Here is a 25,611-nt window from a genome sequence, read left to right as displayed (position 1 = left end):
TCTGACATGGTAGGAAGGGTTTGTTTTGCTTTGCACAATGGCTGCTCAGATCCTGTCCAACAGTGGTGCAGAGAGTGGTGCAGAGCACTTCAAAGGCACTTAACTTCACACTGCAATGGCACAGGGCACCCAGCGAGGCCAGCGGCTGTCCTGCCCCTGGGACACTCAACCTGACCCCAGGGACGGCTCTGTCCCTGAAATACCTGTTGCAACAGCACGCACATTGTTCCCAGTGCCAGGGCAAAGACTGCTGCCTGAAGAGCTTACGTCATCTCACTGGGAAGCCCAAGAGCAGCTCACAAGCTCATCTCCCCCTGCAGAGCATTCCCACAGGGAGGAGAGCAGGTCACTCCTGCCATCTCTCTGCTCCTCACTGCTGCAGGGCCACCTGGGGACTCTCCCCAGCAGGGCTGGGAGGGCCGAAAGAACCTCTTGAATGGGTCCGGATACTCCCCAATCCATGCCCCCTGGCAGAGCAGGGAGCAGTGGGTGCTCGGCTCACCTCTGCTGCAAGCCAGGAGAAGACCCAAAAGGCAACTGCGATGGCCTTTGGGACAGCCAGCACTAGCCTGCAATGATGTCCCGTGTGGGACGCCTGCCTGGCCTGCTCGGTTCACCTACCTGGGAGGGGTAACACCACGGGGGCCATGGTGGGTACATGCAGCCAACCTCACTGTGCGACTGCTTGTGCAATGCATGGCTGCAGCAGCTCTGGCCTGGCAGCGGTGCTGGGAATGCTCCAGTGTACTCTGCACTGGGAAGAGCTCTTCAGCCCCTGCCAAAAGCATGACTGTGGTTGCTGGTGGGGTGATCTCCATCAGAGGAGCTGGTGCCAGTGGTAGCTGCCCAAACACCCCATCAGAAGCAGCCTCTGAGGGCTACAGGGAGAGGGCAGAGAGGTTACAGCAAGCCGTGCTGCGCGGATGCGCAACACCTGCCCAGTGTTACGGTGCTTCTTGCCCTTTTTTGCTCTGCTGCCGGGTCCTACTTCCCAAGGCAGGACAAAAGGACGGACTGCCAAGTGCTGCAAGCATTACAACCATCATTACAACCAAGCTGCTGCTGTCCTGATTCCTGCACATCTCCCTATGTCTATAGCTCAGCCCTCCGCTTCCCAAAGCTGGGCCATCAGTGTAAAACCAAAGGGGAAAAAACCCCAGGTAGACTGAATACAAGATCTGAAAAGGCTGAGACCCCTGAACTGCCCTCACTGCACTCCAGGGCAGAGAGCAAGTGCAGGCACAGGAGAGCTGTAGACAACAGTAATGTGTGATGTGCCTGAGACCCAGCACCCTCCCACACAGCTCCTCCTTTTGCCCAGGTCCCTGCAGCTTGCAACAACCCTTCCCACAGCCTGAGCAAGCACCATCACACCCCTTCACAGCTCCCATCCCAGGACCCACCACAAGAAGGGAGCAAGCGTTGCGTCGCTGGGCACAGCACCCATCGTACTGTTGCCTGAAGTTCAGCTGTTAATGACGGGACATCAAAGCAGTCCTTGGGGCACAGCAGAGGCTCACCTCTGGGGCCAGAGCAGAGCAGGGCAGGGCAGGGTGACCCCCTGCAGCCCACCCTGCTGCTCCCAGCAGCCACAGCCCGGGGGCTTCCTGAGCCGAAGGGGCAGCCCTGGCCTACCTCCCTGAACTCCTCTCATCATTCATCTCAGTCACTGCCCAAAATAGCCCACAATGATTTCCGCAGTTAATTTGGGCCTGCTCTGAGCCTGCAGACTGTAATCTGAACTTCTTTCTGGCCAGCATCATTTCAGACCTCTCTGTCCTCATGCTCCAAGACACAGCAGAGGCACTCGTCCTTTCCTTTCCTCTGCCCCCCTGCTGGTACCCACCCTATCAATTCCCCTCTTTGGGACAGCTCTTCAGAGGCTTACCTCCACCCTTACTCAGATGCTATCCATACCCCTTGCTCCTCATGGCCTAGGTAGCTCCGGGCACTTTGGGGGATGCCTAGCACTGCACACACACCAGCATGGCACAGATGCACTTGCAGTCCTTGCCCTAAGAGCTCCCACACAGCACTGCGCTCCCATGACCAGCCTCCTCCACAGCAGCAGCTAATCCTGCTCCCAGCCCTGCCTGCATGGACACACTCTTTGTCCCTGTCCCTACCACTCTGACATGCAATGTAACCTGTCCCTCAGCCACTCAGCAATGCTGGACCCTTTCGACACAGTCTGCCACCAACTTTGGGATGTTCATACACCCAACAGTTATGTATCACTAGGAAATGTTGTGGACTCACTTTTCTCAGTTCTCCCAGAGCATTTAAAGTAAGATTTCTCTTGTCAGTGCGTAAATGAAGGACACGGATGGTCCCGTGGGATGGAGCAGGCCAGGTTACCTGTTGCTTCAAGACTCATTGCAAAGCTCAGCAAACACTGCTGCCTGCTGTGCACCCGTATGACAGCTGTGCACGCTGGCTGCACCCCGACAGCTCGGGAGATCCCGACTCATGCAGACATCCTCCTGTGCTTTAAAAAGCCGCTGAGGTGCCCACCCCACCGTCTGCAGCAAAGACTTTTGTTTCACTTTGGGTTATCTTATCGCCATAGGAAAGGCAATACAGCAGAAGAATTTCCTTTCCTTTATGTTTCCAGCCTTTCCATTGTCTGGCGTCTGGATTTTTGAGCCTCGCCACAGCAATTTGCTAGTGGGCCTTGGGAGACATGAATGCAGGCACTCCTTATCAGCTGGAGCTCTACAAAGGCTCCTTTCGCTGCAGCAGGCAAACCAGGCAGGGTCTGGCCACTGCAGGGCCCCATCCTCACCATGTTAAGCCTCACCCTGTTAGTGAGCTGTTAATTTTCCACTGTTCAAGGCAGCTGCCAGCTCACCTGGAGGGATGGCAGCGCCAGGCAGCATGGCTTGATGAGATTTGACCATGACATTGAAAGACCATAGTCTCCCTTTTTTTTCTTCCTTCCATTTTATTTAGCCAGAGCAGAGCCCAGAGGCCAGGGCAGGATGCATGCCATTGGGAAGAAGGGACAGCTACAAGCCACCAGCACCTCAGAAAAGACCATGGGAGACACCATCAGCCCAGGGCTATAGCAAAGGCTCTTTCACTGACATGGTCCTTTTAGGAGCCACCACCACCCATCCTGGGGCAAAGAGCTAAGCTCTGGTGACAGAGAGCGAATGGGCCCAAGTTCTGCTCTCCACCTCTCTCCTGTGCAGGAAGCTCTTCTCTTCGTCTGTGCCCTGGAACAGAGAGGAGCAGGAGAGCAGCCAGGCAGGTCCCCATCGGCTGGTTCCTCTTGCTCCAGCCAAGTGTCTAGGCCACGCAGAGCTTCCCCCCAGCATCCTGGGGCTGGGACAGCCCATGGATTTGAAAGATATAGACAAGCTTTGAGGCAAAGCAGAAATTGGCAGCAGTCTCCTTTATGGCAGCCAGCACCTGCCAGGAAGACCATGAGCATTGGGTCAGTTCCCCACATACCGCATTTAAGACATATATAGCCTTAAACATCTTATATAATCATATATAAACCAGGTGGGTTTCTGTCTCACTAGTCCCTGGCTCACAGTGCCAGTGTCCAGCAATCCAGGATGACTGGGAAATGTGTCAGCCACCAGCAGGAAGCCACAGTGGTGGGGACTGTCCCTCTTTCCTGCCTTGCTGAGCAGATCAGCAAGCTTCAATTCTGGAGTCTGCAAAGCATGACTGGGCATGGCTCATAACCCCCAATACTGGGGGAAACGCCAGCCCAGCCAAAAGAGGAGACTGCTGGGTTTAAACCCAGCCATGAGGCTGCGCCTCTCTTGCAGCCCCAATTCCAGGGAGCGCAGCCCACAGTGGCAGGGAAGGGGGACCCCCACACCCCTTTCTAGTAGGACAAGGGTGAAAAGAGATGCTGGAAGCTGTCACCACTCCACCTAGGCAGTGCTCCGGGCACAGCATGGAATGACAGCCTATGATAGCACCCCAGAGCTTATCACCTCTCCCAGGGAAACCCCAAGGAAGCACCTTCTGCTGTTTACTTCTTGCTTGGCCGGGGGGATGGGTGCTTGGGGCATCTCGGAGGGGCTGCAGGTTGTCCAAAGGTGCCTGGGCACAGCATGGGGCAAGGCTGAGCAGCAGGACTGGTCTGGCTCCACTGCAACGTGACGTCTTCAAAGTCCCACTGTGAAGAGAAAGGAGCAGGCGGTGCCACAGCTGGGAGCCCCAGGCAGCACTGCTCCTCAGGCAGCAGCACGGGACCTGTGCCACTTCTTTCCAAAAAGGGGAACTGGCTGTGTATGAAACTAGAACGTGTTTTGTTCTCCCTTTCTCCACAACAACACAAGCAAAGCTTAAAGCAGAACAAAGCTGCTTTCCATTTTTCTCATGCGCTTCCCTTCCAACCCAGGACATGTGAGGAGAGGGCTCAGGAGCACACAGGGTGATGGCCAAGCAAGACACGGAGTGTGTCAAGAGAGAAAGAATCCCTTTTCCCTGGCACTCCCACAGCAATGGTTTCCGAGCATCCCCCTGCACTGCCGTGAGCACAGCTGGTTCTGAATGCCACCAAGCAGAAACAACTCTTGTTGAAAACCCTGTGAAGCCCCAGATGAAGCTCAGGCTAGTTCACTGCCAGCCAACACAAAGGGGCTCTGCAGAGGCTTCCAGCTTCCGTTTGCTCTGTGCAGGCAGCAAAAGCCTGGCTGGACTGCGGGAACTTCCTGTCAGGGACATGACGATGTTTCTGTTTCTTTGCCTCAACTGCTATGACTCCCAAGTGACAAGGGGCTGGGGATCAGAGGAGGACATTTCCAGGAGGGCAAACCCAAGTCTGCTCCACCCAGCAAGCGCAGCCCTCCCGCCCTGACACCACCCATGGGACAGACCCTTTTCCCACAGCCGCAGCAAGAAAAAAAACACTGGGGCAGAGTTCCTCTGACTCAGGACCAGTTTCTTTTCCTCTTGTCCTCACCATGACCTCTCTTTGAGTCCCAGGATGTCTTGGGCACCTCAGGCATTTAGACCTGAGAGATTATATTCTGTGGTGCCCTGGGGAGCTGCTCCCTGCCTCTCTCCTAGATGACCAGTGATATTTTTCCCAAATATTTTTGCTGCAAAAGGAGAAAGAAAAAAAAAAAATCAGGAAAAAAGGAAAAAGCTGGACTAGAGCCACCATGCAAGACGGGTGACAGAGCACAGCGCTGCTCCTCACAGGCATGTGGGGTAGAGGAACCTGCTGGGGCTAGGCAATGGCATAAAGCTCACAGGAGCAGGGAAGGAGCTGTGAGCAGAGGAAAAAAAGAAAAAGGCTGCTTCTTACTTAAACGCAACCATGTTTCAGGACAGCTAGGAGAGATCTGCTTAACTTCAGTAGAAACAGCCTGAGAGGCCCCGGACCCAGCTCCTCACTTGCCAGCAAGAGTCACTTTTCCCATCATGGTGCTCTTGACCACCTACTTGCACAGGCTGGCTGGGAACAGCACCTCTGCAGGGGTGCGCATCGGGGGAGGCCCTGGGGACCTGCACCTCTGCTGGGATCCCTAACTGGAACAGGACCCAACAGCGCTGCGCTGGGGACACCCGCCTGCGCGGCCAGGGCGGCTCTCCCTCTGCCTTGGAAAGACCGGCCCCTAACGGCAGGAGAAAAGGATTTCAGCCTCCTCCAGAGGAGTAATGAAGTATTTTTGGACCAGGCAGTAACTGCAGAAAGCTGGCAAGATGCACACGTGGCAGCATGTTGCTGCAAGACTCCCTAGTGCAAAAATCATCAACCCACCGGTCCTTGAGCTGAGACACCACAAAACGATCAGAGCTGCCTAACCCTGACAGCCACACGGCGTGGTCTGCAGTGGGGTGACGGGCAAAGGGCTTTTTTTTGTGTAGTGCTGGCTCTGCCGAGCTGAGAGGAGTGAGGCTCGTACATCACCTGCCGTGGACTGCAGCATTAAAAGAGCAACAGCACCCCACAGCAGAGCAGCTCGGGGATTTGCAGTTGGTGAGTGCATCCAGGCATCCCCCTCACTGTGCTTCCATTTTCAGGGACAGAGTAAAAAAATATTGCTCTCCCCAAAACCAACTCTGCAAAACACATTTTCTAGTAGATGGATGGCCTAGGCAGCAGCTCTGTTGTGCAATGACAAGTTCTGTGTGTGAAGGAAGGACAGCCCTAGCTTTGTGGGCCTCCAAGGCAGACACTGGGACCAGCCTTGCACTACGGAGACCTGCACTGAAACCCTCTTGCAGCCAACAGCAGTGGCCTGAATGGAAGAAGTCCTTAGGAGAAACTAAGCGAGACTACCAGGAAGCAGCAGGGAAGCTCTGGAAAGGTACAATTCTCGTCCATCTCCTGATAATAAAACTCCACTAACTAGTAGGCAGACAAAAAAAAAAAAAAAAAAAAAAAGAGAAGGGCCAATATAACACCACCAAGAGGAGCCCTGTGAAGTCCCCTCATTTCACAGCAGCTTCTCTACAGAACCACGTCAGCTACAGCTCAGAGTAAAATGACCTTTGAGTGAGCCTGGGACAGCCTAGAGCTCACCCTGGCTCCAGCCTTTTCAGGAGTCGTCATGGATGGGGACACCCCGGGCAGGAAGGTGAAGCTGCGAGGGCTGCTGGCACACTTGTGTGAGGGGGATGCAGAGATGCTGTGAACACCCACGGCTTGGCAGAACAAGCTAGTTGCCACACTCCTCTTCTGAGCTCTGCAGAGCAGACTGTGCCCCTCAGCAGTGTCCTGGGCATTGCTCTGAGACGGACCTGTCTGAGCAGGGCTCTAGACCTGTCCCCAGCACCAAGGCTGTCACCATATGGGGCAGATGCCTTAATGTACACGTTGCAGAAGGGCAGTGGCCCCAAGGGAGAAGAAACAACTTCTGAAGAGCCAGAAGCAGGCACTGACCTCGAGCTCCCAGTTGATGAAGGCAGCATTGGAGGAGCTGGATGAGGACAGCCCAGAGTGCACGGCTGGGAGCAGGGGGCAGGCAGAGGGCCGTGGTGGTGCAGGGCCTGCTGCACCGTTCTGTGCATCCCTGGGCAGCCTTACCACACCATGTCCAGTCTGATAGGTGACAGAAAGCAGCAGGAGGACAAAGGCAGACATCACTGGGGACAGCATCAAAACCCAGCAGTCCCAGTACGTGCACAGCACCTCAGGGCTCACATTGCAACAGCATCTGCAAGCTGCTGGCCTCTCCATGCTGTGCAGGACAGCAAGGCAGATGCATCCACTCCCTGCTGCTCCCCCCCCCCCCCAATCTGGGCACAACCCCACAGCCAAAGAGTCCATTCTCTGCCAGAGGGGTGAGAGCAACCCTGACCCTCCCTGGATCCTGCCCCAGCCCCATGGGGGTGCACCAAGCCCTGGCAGCATCTCACCTGCTGCACCAGCCTGATCATCAGGTCTAAGCCGGGGCTGGCTGCCACCATCCTGGGCCCAGATCTGGGTTTGGGAAACATGTTAAGTGGGGCCCAGTTTGCAGCCTGCAAAGGAGAGCGAATTGCATCAGCTACAACCAGGAGAGATGTGCCCCCGTGCCACAGCCCGCTCCAAGGGATGCAGCACCCATCCCCATCCAACAGCAGCGTCGCTCCAGCCATACCACAAACCATGGACCTGGGTGGGTGCAGGATGGTGCTGAGCTGACATACCTGGATCCTGCAGCCAGGCCCTTCCCACCTCCCAGAGGGAACTGAGGTGGGGGGCGAGGGACCCCCACACCCCTCCTCCCTTGCAGTAACCACTGGGTCTGGGGTAGCATCTAAGAGCTACACACTGGTGCCAAGCTGCTGCTAGGTCAGCATAGCAGGAAAACGTGTGTGGCCCAGTGATGAGGGTGATGTTCCCAGTGCCAGCTGTGCCCTGCAGCATGCCGACCCTCCATACCCCTCCTCTGTGGGGCCCCAGCCCCCAACATCCCCCCACCCTCCCCTGGGGAGGCAGAGCAGCTCTCTTTTCTGCCCTTCAACCAGAGAAAGAAAAAAACCTCTTCTTCCTCTGCTCCTCCATCATCTTCCTCTCCCTCTCCCTCTCCAGCCAGAAGGGCCCAGGCATTGGGGACCTCTGGTACAAGCTGCTGGCCTGTCTGGCTCTTGGCCTTGCAGACAACAAACAGAATCCAAGCCCTCGTTAAGGCTATTTCTGGAGTGACAGCAGAGCCCCCTGCCCACACCAGTCCCACAGCCCAGGCACTGGGGCCGGGAGACGAGCCATGCCCCATCCACCTCTGCGTCCCAGCCAAGACGGCCGAGAGAGGAGCTGGGAAACGATACGGTCGCGTCCAGCACAGCTGAGCCTAAGGCGATCAGGAGCCAGGGCAGGGCCCTCAGGACCTGTGCAGGCTGCTGGCCATGGGTGACAATTGCTGCTGCATAGAGGACGCCAGCTGTGGCCGAGCAGAGGGTGGCCCACAGCCACCGCTGCGGGCACGGCTTCCCCCTGCACTGAGCCACCCAGAGCCAGCTTTGGGGCCACAAACCCAGTCCCCAGCCAGGAACACTGCTGCAGCCAGCACAGGGACCCTGTGCCCCGCTGGGGAGGGGGCTGCTGTGCCGAACCCTGCAGCTGCCCCAAGGACCGAACAGCCAGGGGGGGCTGTGCAGGGGGCACAGGCACCCTGCATCTCCCCAAGGCATTTATGAAGGGATGCAGGAGTCACCATCGTGGCTGGGGAGCCCTGCCTGGGACTGGGGGGCATAAGGGCAGCCATGCTAGGCAGACACTTACTGCTCTGGAGAGCACAGGGATCCTAGCTGTAAGGGCAATGAAGGCAGAGAGCAGCCCCAGGACAAAGCCCAGCACTTCTCTGTTGTCCTGTGGGACTGAGAAGAAACCAGGGAGGCATGGGAACACCTCCATCAGAGCCTGCTCAGAGAAGGGGTCTGGAGAGAGCCCAGTGCACGCCTTCCAGCACAAGCCCCATCCCTACTGCCCTCGCCAGCATCTCCAGGTCCCCAGTGATCCCAGGGACTTCACCCCCCTCCTGCCAGACCAGAAGTGCCAACGGGTGCAGGGGCTGCCTCCCCCAGCCCCCATCCCCTGGGATGCAGGGGCTGGGGTGCATCCTGGGGGACCAAAGAGTACCCCTGGGACACAAAGCACTGAGAAGCCAAGATGCCATCTTGGGCAGCATCAGTGGTGGTAAAGGGAAAAACGCAACCGAACATGCCGATGCTCAGAGCCTGGCAGCTGCCCGTGCTGGCCCAGGCTCTGCCCACTGCCCACCCAGCCCTGGGGAGATGAGGAGGGGGCAGCTCACCTCCAACACCGCCCTGAGCAGCCTCCACCAGGCTCCCTTGAGCTGCTCCAGGGAGGGCCACAGGCCAGCAGAGACCTGCTAGCACCCACTGACAAGGGCAGGACAAGGGCAAGCAGACCATCCCACAGCCGCCACCACCGCCAGCAGAGGGGCAGACCTGCGTGGGACACGGGCTCACTTTTAGGTCATCATACCTGGGGACAGGTTTTGCCCCATCCCACCTCCACGGGCTGCGCTGGGTCCCCCACTCCTCGCCCATCCCAGCCACCCCCTGCTTGCCCAGGGGGCCACACCGCTACCTCAGGTGCTGCTGTCCCCAAGGTGTCCATGCCGGGCTGCCCAGCCAGGGGGACACAGTGCTCCCTGAAGCCCTCGGCTCTGAACAGGCAGCCGCCAACCTGCACCGACAGCAAGGAGGGGTATTGCATGGACCAGCTGGCTGTCTTCTGGGACTCAGCCAGACACAGGGGAAAGAGAGTGACCAGGCAGTGGACGATGTCGGTCACAGCCATGTAGGTGCCCGTGAGGATCTGGGGAGAGACACGACAGCAAAAGGGAGGCTGAACCTCCCTGAAACACAAAGCCTCAGGCAGCAGCTTCACGAGGGGCTAGACTTGCTGTTCCATCTTGAGCCAGGCTGCCAAAATCCTCCCTCCTCCAGGCCCAGCACCCCAGGGCAGCACCTCTGGCAGGCAGGTGTGTGGCCCACAGCCACAGCAGAGGCTGGGCAGGGTGCAGGGGGTGTCCCCACCCTGCGTGCAAGGAGCCTTGCCCACCTGGATGCCGAGCTGGCTGGCCAGCAGCACCCCAACTGTGTTGCAGATGTGGCCCAGGAAGCTGTACAGGAGGCAGAGGAGGGACACCTGCCACCAGCCCTGCCCTGGGCACCCGCAGGACAGCCCAGGGCAGAGGGACAGGCTGCTCCAGCCACGCTCGGCGCTGCGGGATGGCAGAGCAGAGCAGCCCCGCAGCCCAGCCCAGCCTAGGCCCAGGGAGTGACAGCAAGCAGGTGGTGGTCCAGCACAGTGCAGCCAACATCCAGAGCCCCCACAACACGCAGCCCCACTCCCCGGCCAGGCAGGCCACTGGCCAGGCAGCAGAGCCACTGTCCCCTGTGATCACTGGCCCCCTGCATGGCTTGCTCCCAGTGTCCTCGGGCAGAGTGCCACCACGGGCTGCCAGCACCACCCCGCAGGTGCGGCACGCAGCACCACCCTCCACCCATGGTACAGCACCCAGCAGCTCTCCGGGGCAGAAAGCACTACGTGCTGCAGGGAGCAGACTGCAGGCCGGGCTAGAGCTGCCTGAACTGAAGAGACCCAGAGGAGAATGGCAGCTCCAGCTCCTGCCCTGCAGGGAGGAGAACTGTAGTTCACAATGCAGGCACAAGATATCCCAAAAGGGAAGTTCAGCTTCAAACCATATTCCCAAACTAGCTCTGCATTTCTGCTGCAGGTGTCAGTGCAGCAGGTAACAACATCAGCCACGAAAATGAACCACTTGCATTACAAAGCAAAGCCCCCTAAAAGGGGAGGCAGACCCCTGGGGTGCTGAGAGTGCTGCAGATCCCAAAGAAAAGACGAGCGGTTGCAGCCCACACGTTCCCTCTACGCACACAAGGCAGTATAAGAGAACAGCACTCAAAAATGGAAACTTGCCTTCTGCAGAAAGCAACAGGAGCAGCAGAGAGGCTCATTCAGCAGGTGGCCAGGGTGAAGCACAACGTCTCCTTTGTGCAGGCTCCTGACAGCACGGCAGTCCCCACACTGCCTCACCCCTGCCAGCTGCTCCTGTGCGCTGTATTGAGCTGTCAGCGTTCCCCAGCAAGGGCAGAGGCAGTTCCACAACAGACCAGGCCACCACAGGAAAGCATTAATTTAACCACAGTCCTCACCTATTACCCAGTTTGCCCGCTGCTCAATAGCAGCATAAAATATTAACAAGCCTTTAGGTTCACTGTTCTCCTTTATGGTCCTCCTATGGAGGCAAGAGTCCTTTAGCACAGCAAGGAGCAGCTTGCATTTAACAAACCTGCGCAAACATTATTTGCTCAGTCATATTTACACTACTCTCCACTCACCCACGCAAACAGTGCAAGTGGTTCGGCAGCTCTTGTGGACAAAGGTTTCTGCAAGCAACATGCAGAGTCACCCCAAGCCTCATACCCTGGGGATTTGTTATTCGCTAGATTTAGAAGGGTCTACACCAGGACACAGGCTGTCCAGCAAGGATGCTCATTGACATCCAGCTGGCAGGAAAGGGCTGAGAATGCAAAAGAAGAAAACTCAAGGTACGTGCAACATGAACTAAGAATTAAAAAAAACTTTGAAAGGAGAAATAGAATTAAAAAGAAGTATTTCAAAACTTCAATAAAGGATACCTCAACTTCAATTTGACAATTACTTTGACAGATAATAGCTTCACAGAAGACAGAACAAAAAAAAATAATAGGCATTTCTCAGCAATCAGGTCCCTAAAGTATTGTAAGGGACAAAAGCAGAAACCAACCCTCCATGGAGGGTGGGGAAGTCTGATCAGAGACAGATTCAGCTAGTGCACAACCTCTTCAGGAAACAAAGGCAAAAATCAGCTTCTCCAGGAGAATCAGATTAAAGAGTCTCTCCTAACAATCTACTTTCCTCTGTGGTACACGGACTTAAAATACCATTGACCATATTCATTCAGCAGAATTATGCTTTAATTTTACAGATGGCAGGGAAATATCTTCCCTCCAGTGATGTAATTAAGAACTTGAGAGCAGGGACTCCAGGGGAAGCAGAAGCCAAGGCGAGAGCTCTGCTGTCAGGGTACCCTCCGCATAGACAGTGCAAACTGGCTCCACAGGACAAGCACACAAAGGGGCACAAAGCTAAAACCAGCTTAGATGCACACCCCACATCTGCTGTGGCTTTACTCAGCCTTTGCTTTCATCTCTCCATCTACACTTAAGGGCTGGAAAATACAAAATTACAAGACAGCAAAATCCCTTTTTTAGTATCAGAGACCAGCATCATCTGTTACTCTGCTTCACCATCTAAAAACAAAGCACAACTTGTCTTTGTGAGCCTTTCCAGTCCTATCATTACTCCCTGTGCTGGACTAGGAATGAAGAGCACTGACCAACTGCACAGATAATTTTCTCAGCAGGGCAACCAAGGAGTAAACGTCATTTAAGTGTGACCCCAGGTAAGTGCAGTCTTTTCAGCGTCAAATACTAATGTATTCATTAAAGCTGCTATCACGACATTTCTGTGACTGGGTCAATGCCTGACAGGTCAGCGAGACAGAACATGACACCATATAGAAAGTAAAATCTCAAATATATTTAAGGACAAGTTAGCACCAGATTTTTGGCCAGTCACACAGAGCTGATGTTTTAAAATAGGAGTGGGAAGTCACACAGGAAAACAACTGATACCAGCTCAGTGTGAAGGACATAAAAGCAGCATTTTCCTTGCACGGTGTGCTGTGCTCTGCCTTAAGCTGGGAAATAGAGTGGTTTCAGTACTGGATTCTACAGAATAGTGCTGGTATAGCAGAGAAGGAAGAGGGCAATAAAGATCCTTTTACCTTACACACTAAAGCGTTCTGTCAAATCAACAAACTAACTTTAAAAAAAAAAAAGCAACAGTGTCTTACAATGTAACAAACATCACTCATTGATATTCAACTGTTTATAAAGATTTTAGACAGTTTTACAGGGCTTGCTTTGATCCCAACAGCTATAAAATACATCCTTTATGGAAGGAAAAAACCATTCCCACATAGTTCCATCTGCTCCCATTGAAAGGATGTTTCAGCAGCAGTTAAACGTCTGGGCTGGCTTCCAGATAACACGAACGGCCAGGTCTCTTTTGTCCTCAGAAGGGATGAGCTCCAACCATCAGAACCACTCGTATGCCCTGCCCAGGCCAATCCATAGCACGGAGCTCCCAGGTTAGCTAGCAATGCCCACTTACCCTTTTTTGACCCCCGCTCCCCCTCAGTTCAGGCCTGCGGGACAGTGCAGTCCCTGCCCTGGAAGGGCCAAATACCAGTGCCACAGCTAAGCTTCCAGGTGCTTAGTGATCCTGCGAATTTTCTCCTTCTTGTTCCTGTTCCCGTGTTTTTTCCAGGGCTTTCCTACCACATTCCCAGGATTGGGTGCAGTCACAGGCACAAGGCCACTGCCGGGCCGGTATCCCATTGCAGCCCGGACCCCTTTCATCAGGGCACGAACATTCTCCTGGAAGAGGAACCATAATCACCAGTGACCGACGAGAAAAGATATTTAACCACAAGGAAGTGTGACATGTCAATAAAACCAGACACAGGCAAGCTCAAACCCATCAAGACTGGCTCAGCCCCTCCAGAGCTGCAGGAAAGGTCACGCCACACAGCTGAGCCAAAGCCTGCCAGCCTGCTCCAGCTCTGTCTGCAGCCGTGCCTCGCTGCGCCGGGTCCTCAGCATCTACCGCTGCAAGCGGAGGCAGAGCGCTGATGAGATGCTGAGCGCCGACAGACATTAGCTATGGCGCTAGGTCTGACTCTCGGTCTCTCCTTTGCACACAACAAATTGCCTTTGCAAATAAATCTGGTGTCTGGGAAAGCCAGAGACTAAAATAACTTGATCAAGTCTGGAGCGTGGGTAGCACTGCCGGGGCTCACAGCTCGTGCCAGCACTTTGGGCAGCCAAAGGAAGAGTCTGGTAATTCCAAACTTCTTTTCAGGTCGTAGTTCTCAGCAACAGCTCACTGTTTTTCAAAAAGAGACTGAGTTCTTGTTTTCAAAATGTATGACTATCTTTAGCTATGCTGAAATGCTATTCATATCCAGCTAACCAAACAGAATGGATCATGCTATCTACGACCCATCCTCTTCACTGCTAAACACCCTGTTCTGATCTTTGTCAGGTATGCAGATTTGATCAGTTATGGATTTGACATTTAATTAAGAGTCATTAATAACCTTTGAGCAGTGTAGGGGCAAAAGAGATCCCTGTGGGACCTAACAAGAAGCATGCAAGTTAAGAAAAATTCCCATTTTCCACTTAATTTTGAGATTTCTCAATTAGATCTTAAAATCAGTTTGTGTTCTTTTCATCCGATTTCAGGTTCAGAGTCAAAACAACCGTGTAGTACTAAATCAGTTGCCTTAAAGAAGCTTATCACATCCCCTAAATATGTCATCTCAAAAAAGGAGAGTTAGTTTGAAGGATCTGTTAGTCCAGAAACCATGTTCCTGGTCAGCTGCTGTGTCACACCACCCTCCTTCCTTGTTTTTCTTCCCAGTCACTCTCCTGTTTGCTCAAGACTGATGTTAGGCCCATAATGACAAGGGTCATCCTGCTGACCTTTTAAAAAAATCAACTCTGCGCACCTCATCAGCTTTCTTTCAGTCGCCGAGGACATTCCCAGTGATTTAGAGGAGATAAGAACAGAGAACTTTTGGGTAGAAATTACATGCAGATCCCGTAGCATCTAACACAATTAACTCAAACCAGCACCCCTCCATCCTCAAAGCTGTTTTTTCCAGTAACTGAGACACACCAGTGCTGCAGTAAAATCTCCCAGAATAATTCTCCTCCAGAATTTACCTGGTGGAAAAATGTTTTGTCCACAACATTTTCAATTTGCTTGGCTTTGGTATTCTTCTCAGGCTTCTCCTGTCCACTGGCCTGCACAGTTCTGCTCTCTGGGCATGTTTGATGCTGGTGCTGAAAATCATTTGGATCAATGCCAGGAGGTGGATAGCAATATAAGAGCTTCCCCTGTGAAAGCGATGGGACACAGTTATTACCAAAAAAAAAAAAAAAAACCAAACCCAGAGACACCCAGAGAGGAAAGAAAACAACTCCAAAGCTGAGGGCTGCTCTGGAAGTCCAGGGACTCACACTGGCAGACTAACTATGGGTACACATCACTTCTCCTTCCAGGCAACAAGCAGCTTGACTCCTAAGTTAAAGTACTGTTCCACCTCTACTTCAAAGCATCATTTCCAGCTGTAATGTCCAGCTGCAAACAACAAAGTGCCCAACTCTCAGGAGTACTGCAGGATCCTATTAAGAAGTAGTTGCTGAGAGGTGCTGTAGAAGCATACAGTATTACAGCACCCAGAACTACAGTCCTTAGTGCCAAATACTGGTCCAACTATACAATACGGGTTCATTTCCTGAATATCTGCTGCCTATTTTAGAGATATGAAAATTTATTTAGCTAGCACCATATTTTTAAGCAATCTTCTTTCTAAGATTAAGCAGCTTGAGAAATTCAATTTCTTTTTAAAACTTAAGAACAGCCCAATTTCAGGAGTATTTTGATATACGGTAATTTTATCCAGAGAAATAGAATTCACTTTATTGTGCTCCCTCATGCTCCAGTGGAACCTTCAATTCACCTCCTAGTAGGAAAAAAACCACACAGATGTAGGAAGCACTTACACTGACATAGTCTTTTAACACATATCGAGCTGATCTGGGCTGGTCTGGCTGTCCGTGAGCTGTCATAAAGCCTCTCATATCTGGGAGATAAATCCAAAGTACATTCTGTGTCAGTACAACAAGAGAATTAATACATTCTCCTTTTCTGCCTAACTGCATATTTGTATGCTTTCTCAAAAAAACTCCCTTAGAAACAGGCTTCTGTTGGGGGAAAAAAAAAAAGAAAGGAACACCACTGACTGGAGAGGTACTGCAGAAGCATCCTAACCTAAAAGGGATGATGAGAGCTGACATCTCCCTACCACCAGCAAACCTGGGTTTTGTTTTTGTTTTAAAGGCAGAGAAGATTAATTGCATCAGAGAATCAGACAAGGGAAATAAACCTTCACTGCATTCTTCACCTTCAGAACTGTGTCTAATTCAAGACACAGCTGATTGGAGGTATCTGAAAGGATAAGAGCACCACATTACACAGACTGGCAGGGCATTTCACCAACACCCTCACCACAATCACTACATCTGTCAGATGAAACTGGCAAAGCACCACTGCAACAAACACAGGAGATTAGCTGTTAACAAAGGCCCTGCCTAAGAGGAGGGCAAGTCCTAATGGGGAGGTTCAATGCATGACAAACCTGAGTTGGACCTAATTCTAAAGAGTTTTCCTAGGCTGTGTTCAGGACCATGCACACAATGTAGGCAATAGCTTTTAAAGGGATCATTACTCACATCCATACGCTGTTAGCAGCTCTTCAGCGGTTGGCTTTCGATCTGGATCCTCATCTTCCCTTGGCCTTATGATATTTATTCCATAGGTTGCTTCCAAAATGTTTCGTGGGATATGCTGGCAAACATAAGCTAGTGAAGGAAACCACCTGGTGATTTTCAGCTTCCCAAGTAACCTTGCCCTAGTCACTCCAAGAGCACACATTAAGAATGACTTTGGGATTTCGTTGCAAACCAGAAAAACAATGCAAGTCTGACAACCAGACAAACCTGATATGAGATGGGAAAGCTCAGCCCAGCAGGGCTGTTGTATCCAATGCACGTCCCCACCGCTCTCATCGCATGAGCTCGTGTGGCCCAAGCAGGGCTGGAACATGCTACATTTGCATACTCCAGACCCAACGCTTGCAGACACTCTCACACACCCCATGCAAAGGATATTAGAGAAATGGGTGGGACATGGTCCCTCATCTGGTCTATAGGCAGAATTCCAGAACAAATCATCTCTGCCTTGGTAGAGATGAAAGATGGCATCACCAGCCCAGGGCAATCACACAGGCACAGGCCAGGCTCCACATACAAGGTCTACACAAAAAATGAGTTCACCAAGGCAAGTCAGTGTCCACGGAGGAAAAAAGGAACAACAACAACAACAAAAAAAACCAACGAACCAAATAAATAAATAAATATCAAATGCATAGATGGAACAAGGATGCAAATGAGAGTAAGCAGAAATTCTACTAACACAGACATCTGCCCTGCTGGCCCCAGCCAATGAATTAAGGAAATCTGATGTGGAAGAGTTGCAGAGTTCATAAACAAGGTGTCCAGACGGGGGCAGCAAGATCTTCAGCTCTCCAATCTGATGGGAGGGGAGAAAGCACTCCAGAAACCTTTAACTATGTTGGACCTTTTGAAACAGGTAGGAGATTGCACAAGTACAAATCCCACAATGCTCATCACAGCACTGGAGTTGCTGCCTCCAAATTAAGAGCTTGCTCAATACGAAAATGGCAACATAATCAGACTTCTTCACAACAATGACTAGGGACAAGAAGGACAGTTTGAAAGCTTGACCTTAAGCTATTCAGAGGAGCACTCACATTTCAGAGGTTCTCTCCTCATGACTGGTGTTGAAAAAAGAAGGGCCAAGCTACTTAAATAAAATTAGGAGACAAAAAAATAGCTCTCATTGCACAGCAGCTCTCATGAGTGACTCAAACTGTAGAGCAAGAGTTTGGGAGCAAGAACTATAGTTCCAAAATTATATACATCAGTCCCACCCCTCTCCAACCCAAACTCTGCTGAGCAGAGTTCACGTTGGCGAACAGATTTCCCAGTGAGTCCACTTAATGACAATTTGTTCATAATGAAGCTCTCTTCCACTGTGGGGGATGTGGAGAGAAAGAAAAAAAGGAAAATATCAACGCTCTTTGTTAGCAATACCTGAAAGTGTTTCGTATGGCCGGGCGTAGCAGACACTGACACCTTCTTATTCCCAAGGATTGTGTTGATGGTCGAACTTTTGCCAACATTAGGGTAACCCACCTAGATGACAAAGAAGTGGAATGGTGACAGTGATATCAGGCAGGGCGATGCCAGAAGACTGGCAGAGCTCTGACACAAAAGCACTTTAATAAAAATGTACTAAAAAAAAAAAAAAATAAAGGCATGCAGTGGGGAACACTTAGCTCCAGGAACTTCTGAATTGATCTTTGCACAAAACCTTCAGCAATTTGTGCTTGCTAGTTTTTTTACCCTTACAGTAAACCAGACTACAGCCTTTCCCATGGAAGGCATATGGAATTAAAATTCAGATTAAGCAAGTGCCATTTAAGCAAAAAGGCCAACTCACCAGACCAACATTTACTTCCCCATCCTTCACCCTCAGTCCATTGTGGACAGTTTTGAATATCTCCAGCAGCTCGTTCCTCTGTACTAGATGGCTGAAGTTCCTGATGTTCCTGTTCTGCTCCGCCACCACATGCTGCACTGCAGCACCATCAGTCCTGCTTTCCATCCTCTCTGGGGCAATAGCATTTACTTTGTCCCCACCTTCATCTTCAGAACAGGTTTGCCAGGCCTCCTCTTCATCATCTTCACAGTCTTCGTATTCATCACTACTGTCATCATCACCAACCAGAACTTGATTTACAGTTTGCAAAGCATTGACCGTGGACGCGCTTTCTGTGCTATCTTGCGCTGTGTCATCATCTTCTTGACTGGAGCTTTCCGCCTCGGAATCACTCGGGTCCTCTACCACATCTTCAGTGTCTGGTTCCTGTGTGAACAGTATTTCATAGGTGACATGCAAAGACAACAGTAACTCTTGCTGTTGACTGCAGTTGTTTCAGTGCAGTCACCTGTGTTTTCATCAGCCAGATCCCAAGGACTGCCAATTCACTGCTTACATCACACAGGTTTTTTAGGGGTCTCAAGTAGGATGCAGAAACAACTAGTCCCTTTCAGGAGAATGACAAAAATATTCCAAGAGGGATTGTTAGCTTCAGTGTGAAGTCATTAGAGGCTTCTCTCCAGATGCACAACTCTGAATGCACGCACACTCACAGCATCCTTACACACAGCAGCAGCAGTGCCCAGCAATTTATTTTTTAAATTATCAAGTGTTCCTAGTAATACAAATTATTGTAATTTTTTCAAAATGTTTAGAACCCAAAGCCATTTTGTTTCAGCTCTAAATATTTCATTAAATTCATTTCAAGTTGCCTTGTTTGCAAACAGCTCACATTCAAAAAGAAAGACCTTTTTGTAACAATAGTATTTTGATCTTTCTTTCCAAAAAAGAAAACAGAACTAACACTTCCAGTCTTCCTTTTAAATCCTGTAAAAACATTTTAGCCAAGGACACTAAACAGCTGAACAGACTAGGTATTTTTGGAAGGAGATACAGGATACTCCTTAGCTGAATAGCAATAGCTGTAACAGATGAATCCAGTAAAACCTGAAAGTGGCATCTACTGATAACACATAACTTGAGGAAGCAGCACAGTTTGTATCACTGGGCAAAGAAAGGCTCTCAGGTACTTTCGAGTCTAAGAAACACTTCCCCTCCCTGGGAGAGAAAAATTCTCTGTACATATAACCACGTCCCTCACAGCATTCCCCTTGGAAAGGATTCCAGTTCTGCCAAGGAGTTAAGAACCTGCAGACAGATCGACAAGGGCTGTTTCTGTAGCTATTCATCAGTAGCCTTGAGGAACAAATTGACATTCTAGTTCAGTTAATGGCATTTGTCATGTCATTAACCTTGAAAGAGAAATTGCAAACACGATGAACAGCAGCCAAACGGCACACCACTTTGTTCACCATTTTAACTTTCCTCACTTTTGGCTCTGAATCAATCACTGAAATGTTGTCTTACAACCACACGAGTCCTTAGAATAGTCCTTCCCTGAGACAAGGACTCTGAGTTTCCTAGAAAGGTGCTCAGGTATATCACAAGCAGAACTGCAAAGCAAGTTATCAGGAGCAGCCAGCACATACCCAGTTGGCACTGGTCACCTACAGTACCTTTGCTTCTCTGGATAGGCGTTTGCACTCTGCCAAAGCTGACCAGAACACCACCTTAATGCCCTCTTTCTCAAAGAACTGTGCCCAAGCAGCTCGCTGCTCCTCATTCAGCAAGTCTGCTTTGTTTATCAGGATCATGTTCTCCTTGTCATTGCTGACTTCCTTAACGTAACTCTCCTGAAGAAAACAAGAGAAGGATCAGTTCACACTCTGGTTTGGACTCCTCCTCCTCCCCCTGCCAAAGCAACAGAAGAGCAGCAAGACAAGTTACCCCATCCAGCTCCACACAAGCATAGCTAAGCTCACCATCCCCTGGGCTAGATGGAACCAGTGTTTAGCAGACAGCTACAAGAACAAATTGGAGCATGCAACTACCGCAGTACAGGTTGTTTCTGGCCATGTGTGCAAACACCTTGACTGCTTAGAGCTACAATGATATTAACCAGCATCTCACAGCAGGAACTCCTAAGAGCAACTGTTTGAGCAATTTCATACCTCATAGTTGCACAGTGTTCTATAGTCTCTCATTACAAAGTTGTCACTTCAATAATTCTTGATCCTTCACTTTCAACAGATTAATCCTCACCCATTTTTTTTCCACTATGCTTTCAAACAGAACAATTCCTTTCAGTGTGGACACTTCTAGTGGGTAATGAGGAGCAATATAACATCTGCAAAGTAACGTCTCCAGAACTGCCTCTAAATCCAGAACACTGTGTGAAATATCACAAAACACTAAAGAAAAATAATTTGACACCAGAATACTTGCATAGACCAGTAAGATATCCAGTTAGGCACAACACAGAACAGCTTCAAGGTGGCTGAATGTGATAAACAAAAAATAAATCAATAAAAATGAAGACAACGTTCAAGTTTACTTACCAGATCTTGGCATCTAAACAGAAGGGGGTTTCTAGCATCTACTATCTGGACTACAATATCACTGCAAAAATAAAAGAAAGCCCCATAAAGTATTCTTTCTTACCTCGCCTCAAAGAAAGCAGCAAGGCACAGCACATTACTCACTTGGAATTTCAATGGTTTTAATTGTATTACCCTACTAAGTACCTTTACCGAATTAACAAAGCATCTCAGCATCCCACATGCCCCAACGGAGCCACCCTTATGCTACAAGCCAGCACTGCTGTACAGTACTTCTGCCTCACTTGGTTGATTCTCCTCTACAGCCGGCAAGGGGAAAGGAAGCATGTGGGTTTTGCCAATCCATCTACCCTTCAGAAATGCCCAGCAGGCAAGAACCATAGCGGTATTCTATCCTTTAGAACGTTACTAAAAGCTGGGATAACACAACTTTATTTCTGTCTAATCTCATCCCCAAACTGCGGTGGGGCTTTTGTACACAGTGAGATATTCTGGAACACTGTCTCCCCCTTTGCACAAGGCAAGATGTACAAAGTCTCCCACAAACGACCTGCAGATTCAAAGCATTTGCTATCAGCATTTTCAGAATTTCCTTTGTGCTCTTCTTGTCACAAAAAGCACAGAACAGTGAAAGAATAGTCTCAGACTCCAGTAAAACACGTTGCTCCCTCAAGCAAGCAAGGCCTTGCAAGCATGCTTTCAGGAAATGCCATCTGAATTCAGACACCAGGTTGCCACCACATGTATGAGCAAGACTCATCCATTCTACACACAAATTAAACACACTGGCCTCAGATACAAGAAGCATCCATGCCTCTTTTTTCAAAACGAGGGGAAAATTTAACTACAGTCTCTTCCACTAGAGCTTCTCCAGGCAGGTAATTTAAAATACTGGTTGCCACCTGCTGATTCTATTTGTGTGACGGGGATTTCTGTTAACTCAGGACAGCTTCAGAACACCACGGGCTGAATGGAAGAATTTCAAGCCTCACTAGGCAGCTGATTACATACAAAAAAAAAAAATTTAAAAAAAAATAATCAATAAACCCCCAAGGGAGTAATTTAATAAGCAACATGGGTAAAAAGAGTTACTGAACAGTTACAGAAATCCAAAGATCAATAAAAGAGAAAGCTGACACCATGGTGCTGTGATGGGATACAGAGAAGTTACTAAATCACACTGCTGGGAGCTAGCTTGAAGCAAACGCTGACAACAGATCAAATTATCTGTCAAAGGTAAGGGGCTGGATGACTTTCCAATTCAATTCTGAGACAGCATCCTCACTCTACATGAAATAAAAAGCTCCACTAAGAGCAGAAAGGCATTGATAACACATTCCAGCCACCTCAATGCGCACAAGCTGCACATCACGATACCCTATAGAGTGTTCTCCCGATCCAGCCAGCTCTCTCCCGGCAAAGGGCCCAGCAGCTCCCAGTACAAAGCCACTTCTGTGAAAGGACCCGCTCACCATGACCTCACTGGTGAAGTATTTTTCAATTTTAGGAAAATTAGATGAGATGATCTCAAACTTAATTACTAGTGAAATTAAATGCCCCAGTTAGATTAACGCAGCAGATAGCACTCCTATTGTATTACAGCTCGGCAGGGCAAACAACGCTATTTCTGTGATATGACAAGCTGTTGTCTTTTGTCCACTGCTGCAATTTCTCTGCATGGCAGGAGGCCAAGGACCAAGAGGCTCCTTCTTTCCCAATGTTATTTAGTTGATCTCCCTTGCCTCCTGCCCATGAATGTCAGCCCGCAGCTGTCTGGTTGAGAAAGGGCAGAAAGAGTTAATCTTGGCAAAAGACCTCTTAAGACCCAAAAGAGGCCCACACAGTTACCAGAAGAGGCCAAAGCAGCAGCATGTGAAGAATCAGAGACTAGAGACTCGCAGCAAACCGCCTGCAGAATCGTGGTGCGAGAGCTAGCAGCTGCCCTTCTTCATGTGACATTTTGATCCCTTCAAAACAAAATCACTTCAGTGCTGACAGTAAAACATTATTAACCATCATTGTTTTTCCTGCGCTCAGACACTTGAAGCTTGACTCAAAAGCCTGAATTTAAGAAAACACATTAAACATTATTTTTAAAAAGCAGATAGTGATATGCTTCACCTTCTTTCAATGACTCTCCAAAGCTGACGCCAAAATTCCAAGTTTCGTTCAAATGGGGTTAGAATTAACTTTTTTTCTTCCTCAAGGCTAAGGTAAAACAGAAAAGAAAAAGACGTCATATTTGGCCCATGTCAGGCAATAAACCACCATCAGTTCTTCCTTAGATGCAGGAGGCTTTAGTTTCAGAAAGAACTACCAAATCAGACTCATATAGTAGGTACTGGTTTTGCTAGTTTTGCAAATAGATCAAGTGCCCAGGTAAACCGGTGTCAGTGGCACTGGTTCAGCAGTGACACAACTACTCCTGATCACGCCAATGGAGAAGTGGGAAATGATGGAAACAGCAAAAACTCATCTAAAGTCTATCTGTGAAATTTCAGAGCCACAGTAATAAATCAGAGAAGTTATCCCAAATGCCAGCAGTTATTGCTCAATTGAGTACCACCTGGAAAAAATAACAAACTTAGGGATCGCACCTGAAATGGCTCTATACAACCCTTGATTCGCTGTTACCACTGCCTGAATGACTTTACTCAGGACAAGTGTGGGTTCACAGGGTGTGAGCAGATACCACCTAACTCTTGAGGCCAGCAGATGCAGCGCCAGACCAGCACAGGCTGCTGTACACCGGCTGGCAGCACTGTGCTCTAATCAGAGCGGCACTGAAGACACATTCACCACTCCTCACTGCTCTTAGAGGCCACATTTACCACTCCTCCACTTCCCAGGCAAGAGCAGAACATCACACTCCATCCTGAAGAACTTTAAATGAAAACAGTACAAGAACCTGCACACACAAGAGAGCTTTGCAGAGCTCACCACAGAGACGTGCCTGGTCTGCGGCTGGGATGTCCAGCCTTCCAGAACAAGTGAAGAGAGCTATTGACAAGACGTTAAATTTCAAGGTCCAACAAGGATAAATACAACCCACTGCTTCCTGTGTCTCCAAACGCCACAAGTGACTTACCCAGACACAAATGGCATACTCACTGGGCAAGCCGTCGCCTCCATTCGAGAAAGCTCTCCCTCTCAGCTTGCTTCAAGTCCTCCGCACTGGTTGTCCTATCCCAACGGGGCCTATAATAAGCACATTCTGGAGTGAGTGGTCAGAAGTAGCAGTTAGAGCAGTTACATTACTGCCATAAACATCCATAAAGAACACAGCCACCACACATTCAGCTACACTGAGATGGAGCTCATCCTATGCCAGTGTCACAAAACTCTTTTTTCAAGTTAAGATGTGTAGGGCATTTAAGATGGCAAAGCAGTCCCCAGGCTTGCAGCCACCGAGGGACTAAGGCCACTCGGCAGAGACTCACCTCCGTGGGATGCGCAGGAACTGCCGGTTCTCCTCATGAAGCTGCCGGACATGCTGGGCCTCCTGGGCTGTGAGCAGGCCAGTGCGGCTCTGGGCAGACACAATCTGGACGTTCAAGCGCTCTGCAGGAAGAGCGAGACAGTCACCCTGAAAGCCAGCTGTCCCTGTGCCCCTGCCACCATCCCTGCTGGCCCCTGCCGCCCCACCCCACCCCTGCTGACCCCCAGCCCTGGCTCAAGACCTCATCCCCTGGTCTCTCGCCTGGCCAACTCCACTGCCAGCCTCAGACCTACTCCCACTCCCCCATCCCAGAACCAGTCCTGGCCCCTCCGCCCGGGTCCCCAGCCCCGGGACGCCCTTCCCAGCCCCTCGATCTCCCCCTCGGCCCCAAGGGTCCCCCACTGCCCCTCACTGGGTCCCTCCCCGGGCCCAGCCGCAGCCCAGGACCCGTCCCGGTCCCTCACCGGCCACGAAGCGGGTGCCGGCCAGCTCGGCCGTGGCCAGAAACTCCTCCAGCGGGCTCTGCTCGGGCGCCGACCGCAGCTCCGGGCCGCGCTCGCCACCCACCTCGCTGGCGTGCAGCTGCCGGGACAAGACGCCGCCGTCAGCCCGGGCCGCCCCGGCCTCCCGCCGCGCCCCCGCCGCCCTCAGCCCCCCGCCCTACCCACGAGGAGGTGCCGCGGCGCTCCAGGCCGCGCTGCCGCTGCAGGCAGCGGCCCAGCCCCGCGCCCCGCTTCTTGCCCATGCCGCCGCCGGAGCCGGAAGAGGCGGGAGCGGCCGCCCCGCTACCGCGGCCCCGCCCGGCTCCCTCCGCCGCGCCCCGCGGCCAAGGAGCAGCGTTCCGGGGAGGCGGGTTCCGGGGCGGCCCCGCGCTTCCTGCGCCCGCCGCCCGGCGGCGCCACGGCACCGGCACCGCCGCCCCCCCCCGTGACACACACACACCCCCCCCCGCCGTGAGTGGCCGCCCCGTGTCCCGCCTGCCTCTCCATCGCGCCGTGCGCTCACGGCCCATCCATCCGGCAGACATCCACACAATGCCCTGCCCATCTGTCCATCGCCAACACCCGTGCACGTCCCTCCGTCCGTCCCCATGCTGCCCTGCCTGCCCCTCTGTCCATCCCCACACCACCCTGCTTGTCCATCTGTACATCCCACACCACCCTGCCTATCCATCCACCCATCCACCCCCACACTACCCTGTCTGTCCCACCATCCACCTCCACACTGCCCTACCCACACATCTATCCATCCACCCGCCCACCCATCCATCCATCCATCCATCCATCCATCCATCCATCCATCCATCCATCCATCCATCCCCATGGCACTCATCACAGACACACATCTCTCCATGCTGCCCTCCCCAAGCCCAGCTCTAACCCTCTCACTCCCACAGCAGC

The 25,611-nt window shown here is 51.3% G+C and overlaps 2 protein-coding genes across 2 annotated transcripts; both read right to left on the bottom strand.

Annotated features, from left to right (window-relative positions):
* Positions 1-3,994: 3,994 nt before the first annotated feature.
* On the bottom strand, positions 3,995-11,356 carry TMEM44 (transmembrane protein 44). Its single transcript, XM_086468593.1, has 9 exons — positions 11,296-11,356; positions 9,992-10,095; positions 9,515-9,745; positions 8,684-8,821; positions 8,230-8,400; positions 7,336-7,440; positions 6,860-7,018; positions 6,500-6,580; positions 3,995-4,141 (listed from the first exon to the last, which is right to left on the bottom strand). Exons 1-9 carry the CDS (start codon positions 11,354-11,356, stop codon positions 3,995-3,997), a joined length of 1,197 nt encoding a protein of 398 aa, XP_086324719.1.
* Positions 11,357-12,874: 1,518 nt separating this feature from the next.
* Positions 12,875-24,956, bottom strand: LSG1 (large 60S subunit nuclear export GTPase 1). The gene is made up of 14 exons (XM_086468053.1): positions 24,876-24,956; positions 24,676-24,793; positions 24,213-24,333; positions 23,884-23,970; positions 22,894-22,980; positions 20,773-20,833; positions 19,891-20,067; positions 18,215-18,640; positions 17,806-17,907; positions 16,785-16,944; positions 16,363-16,491; positions 15,634-15,713; positions 14,791-14,964; positions 12,875-13,440 (listed from the first exon to the last, which is right to left on the bottom strand). The coding sequence occupies exons 1-14, from the start codon at positions 24,954-24,956 to the stop codon at positions 13,261-13,263; spliced, it is 1,983 nt and encodes a 660-aa protein (XP_086324179.1). The 3' UTR covers positions 12,875-13,260.
* Between the last annotated feature and the right edge of the window lie 655 nt (positions 24,957-25,611).

This window comes from Leptosomus discolor, chromosome 7 (assembly GCF_034619465.1).
Source record: "Leptosomus discolor isolate bLepDis1 chromosome 7, bLepDis1.hap2, whole genome shotgun sequence".
Lineage (NCBI taxonomy): Eukaryota > Metazoa > Chordata > Aves > Leptosomiformes > Leptosomidae > Leptosomus > Leptosomus discolor.
This window is presented reverse-complemented; position numbering and strand designations above follow the sequence as displayed.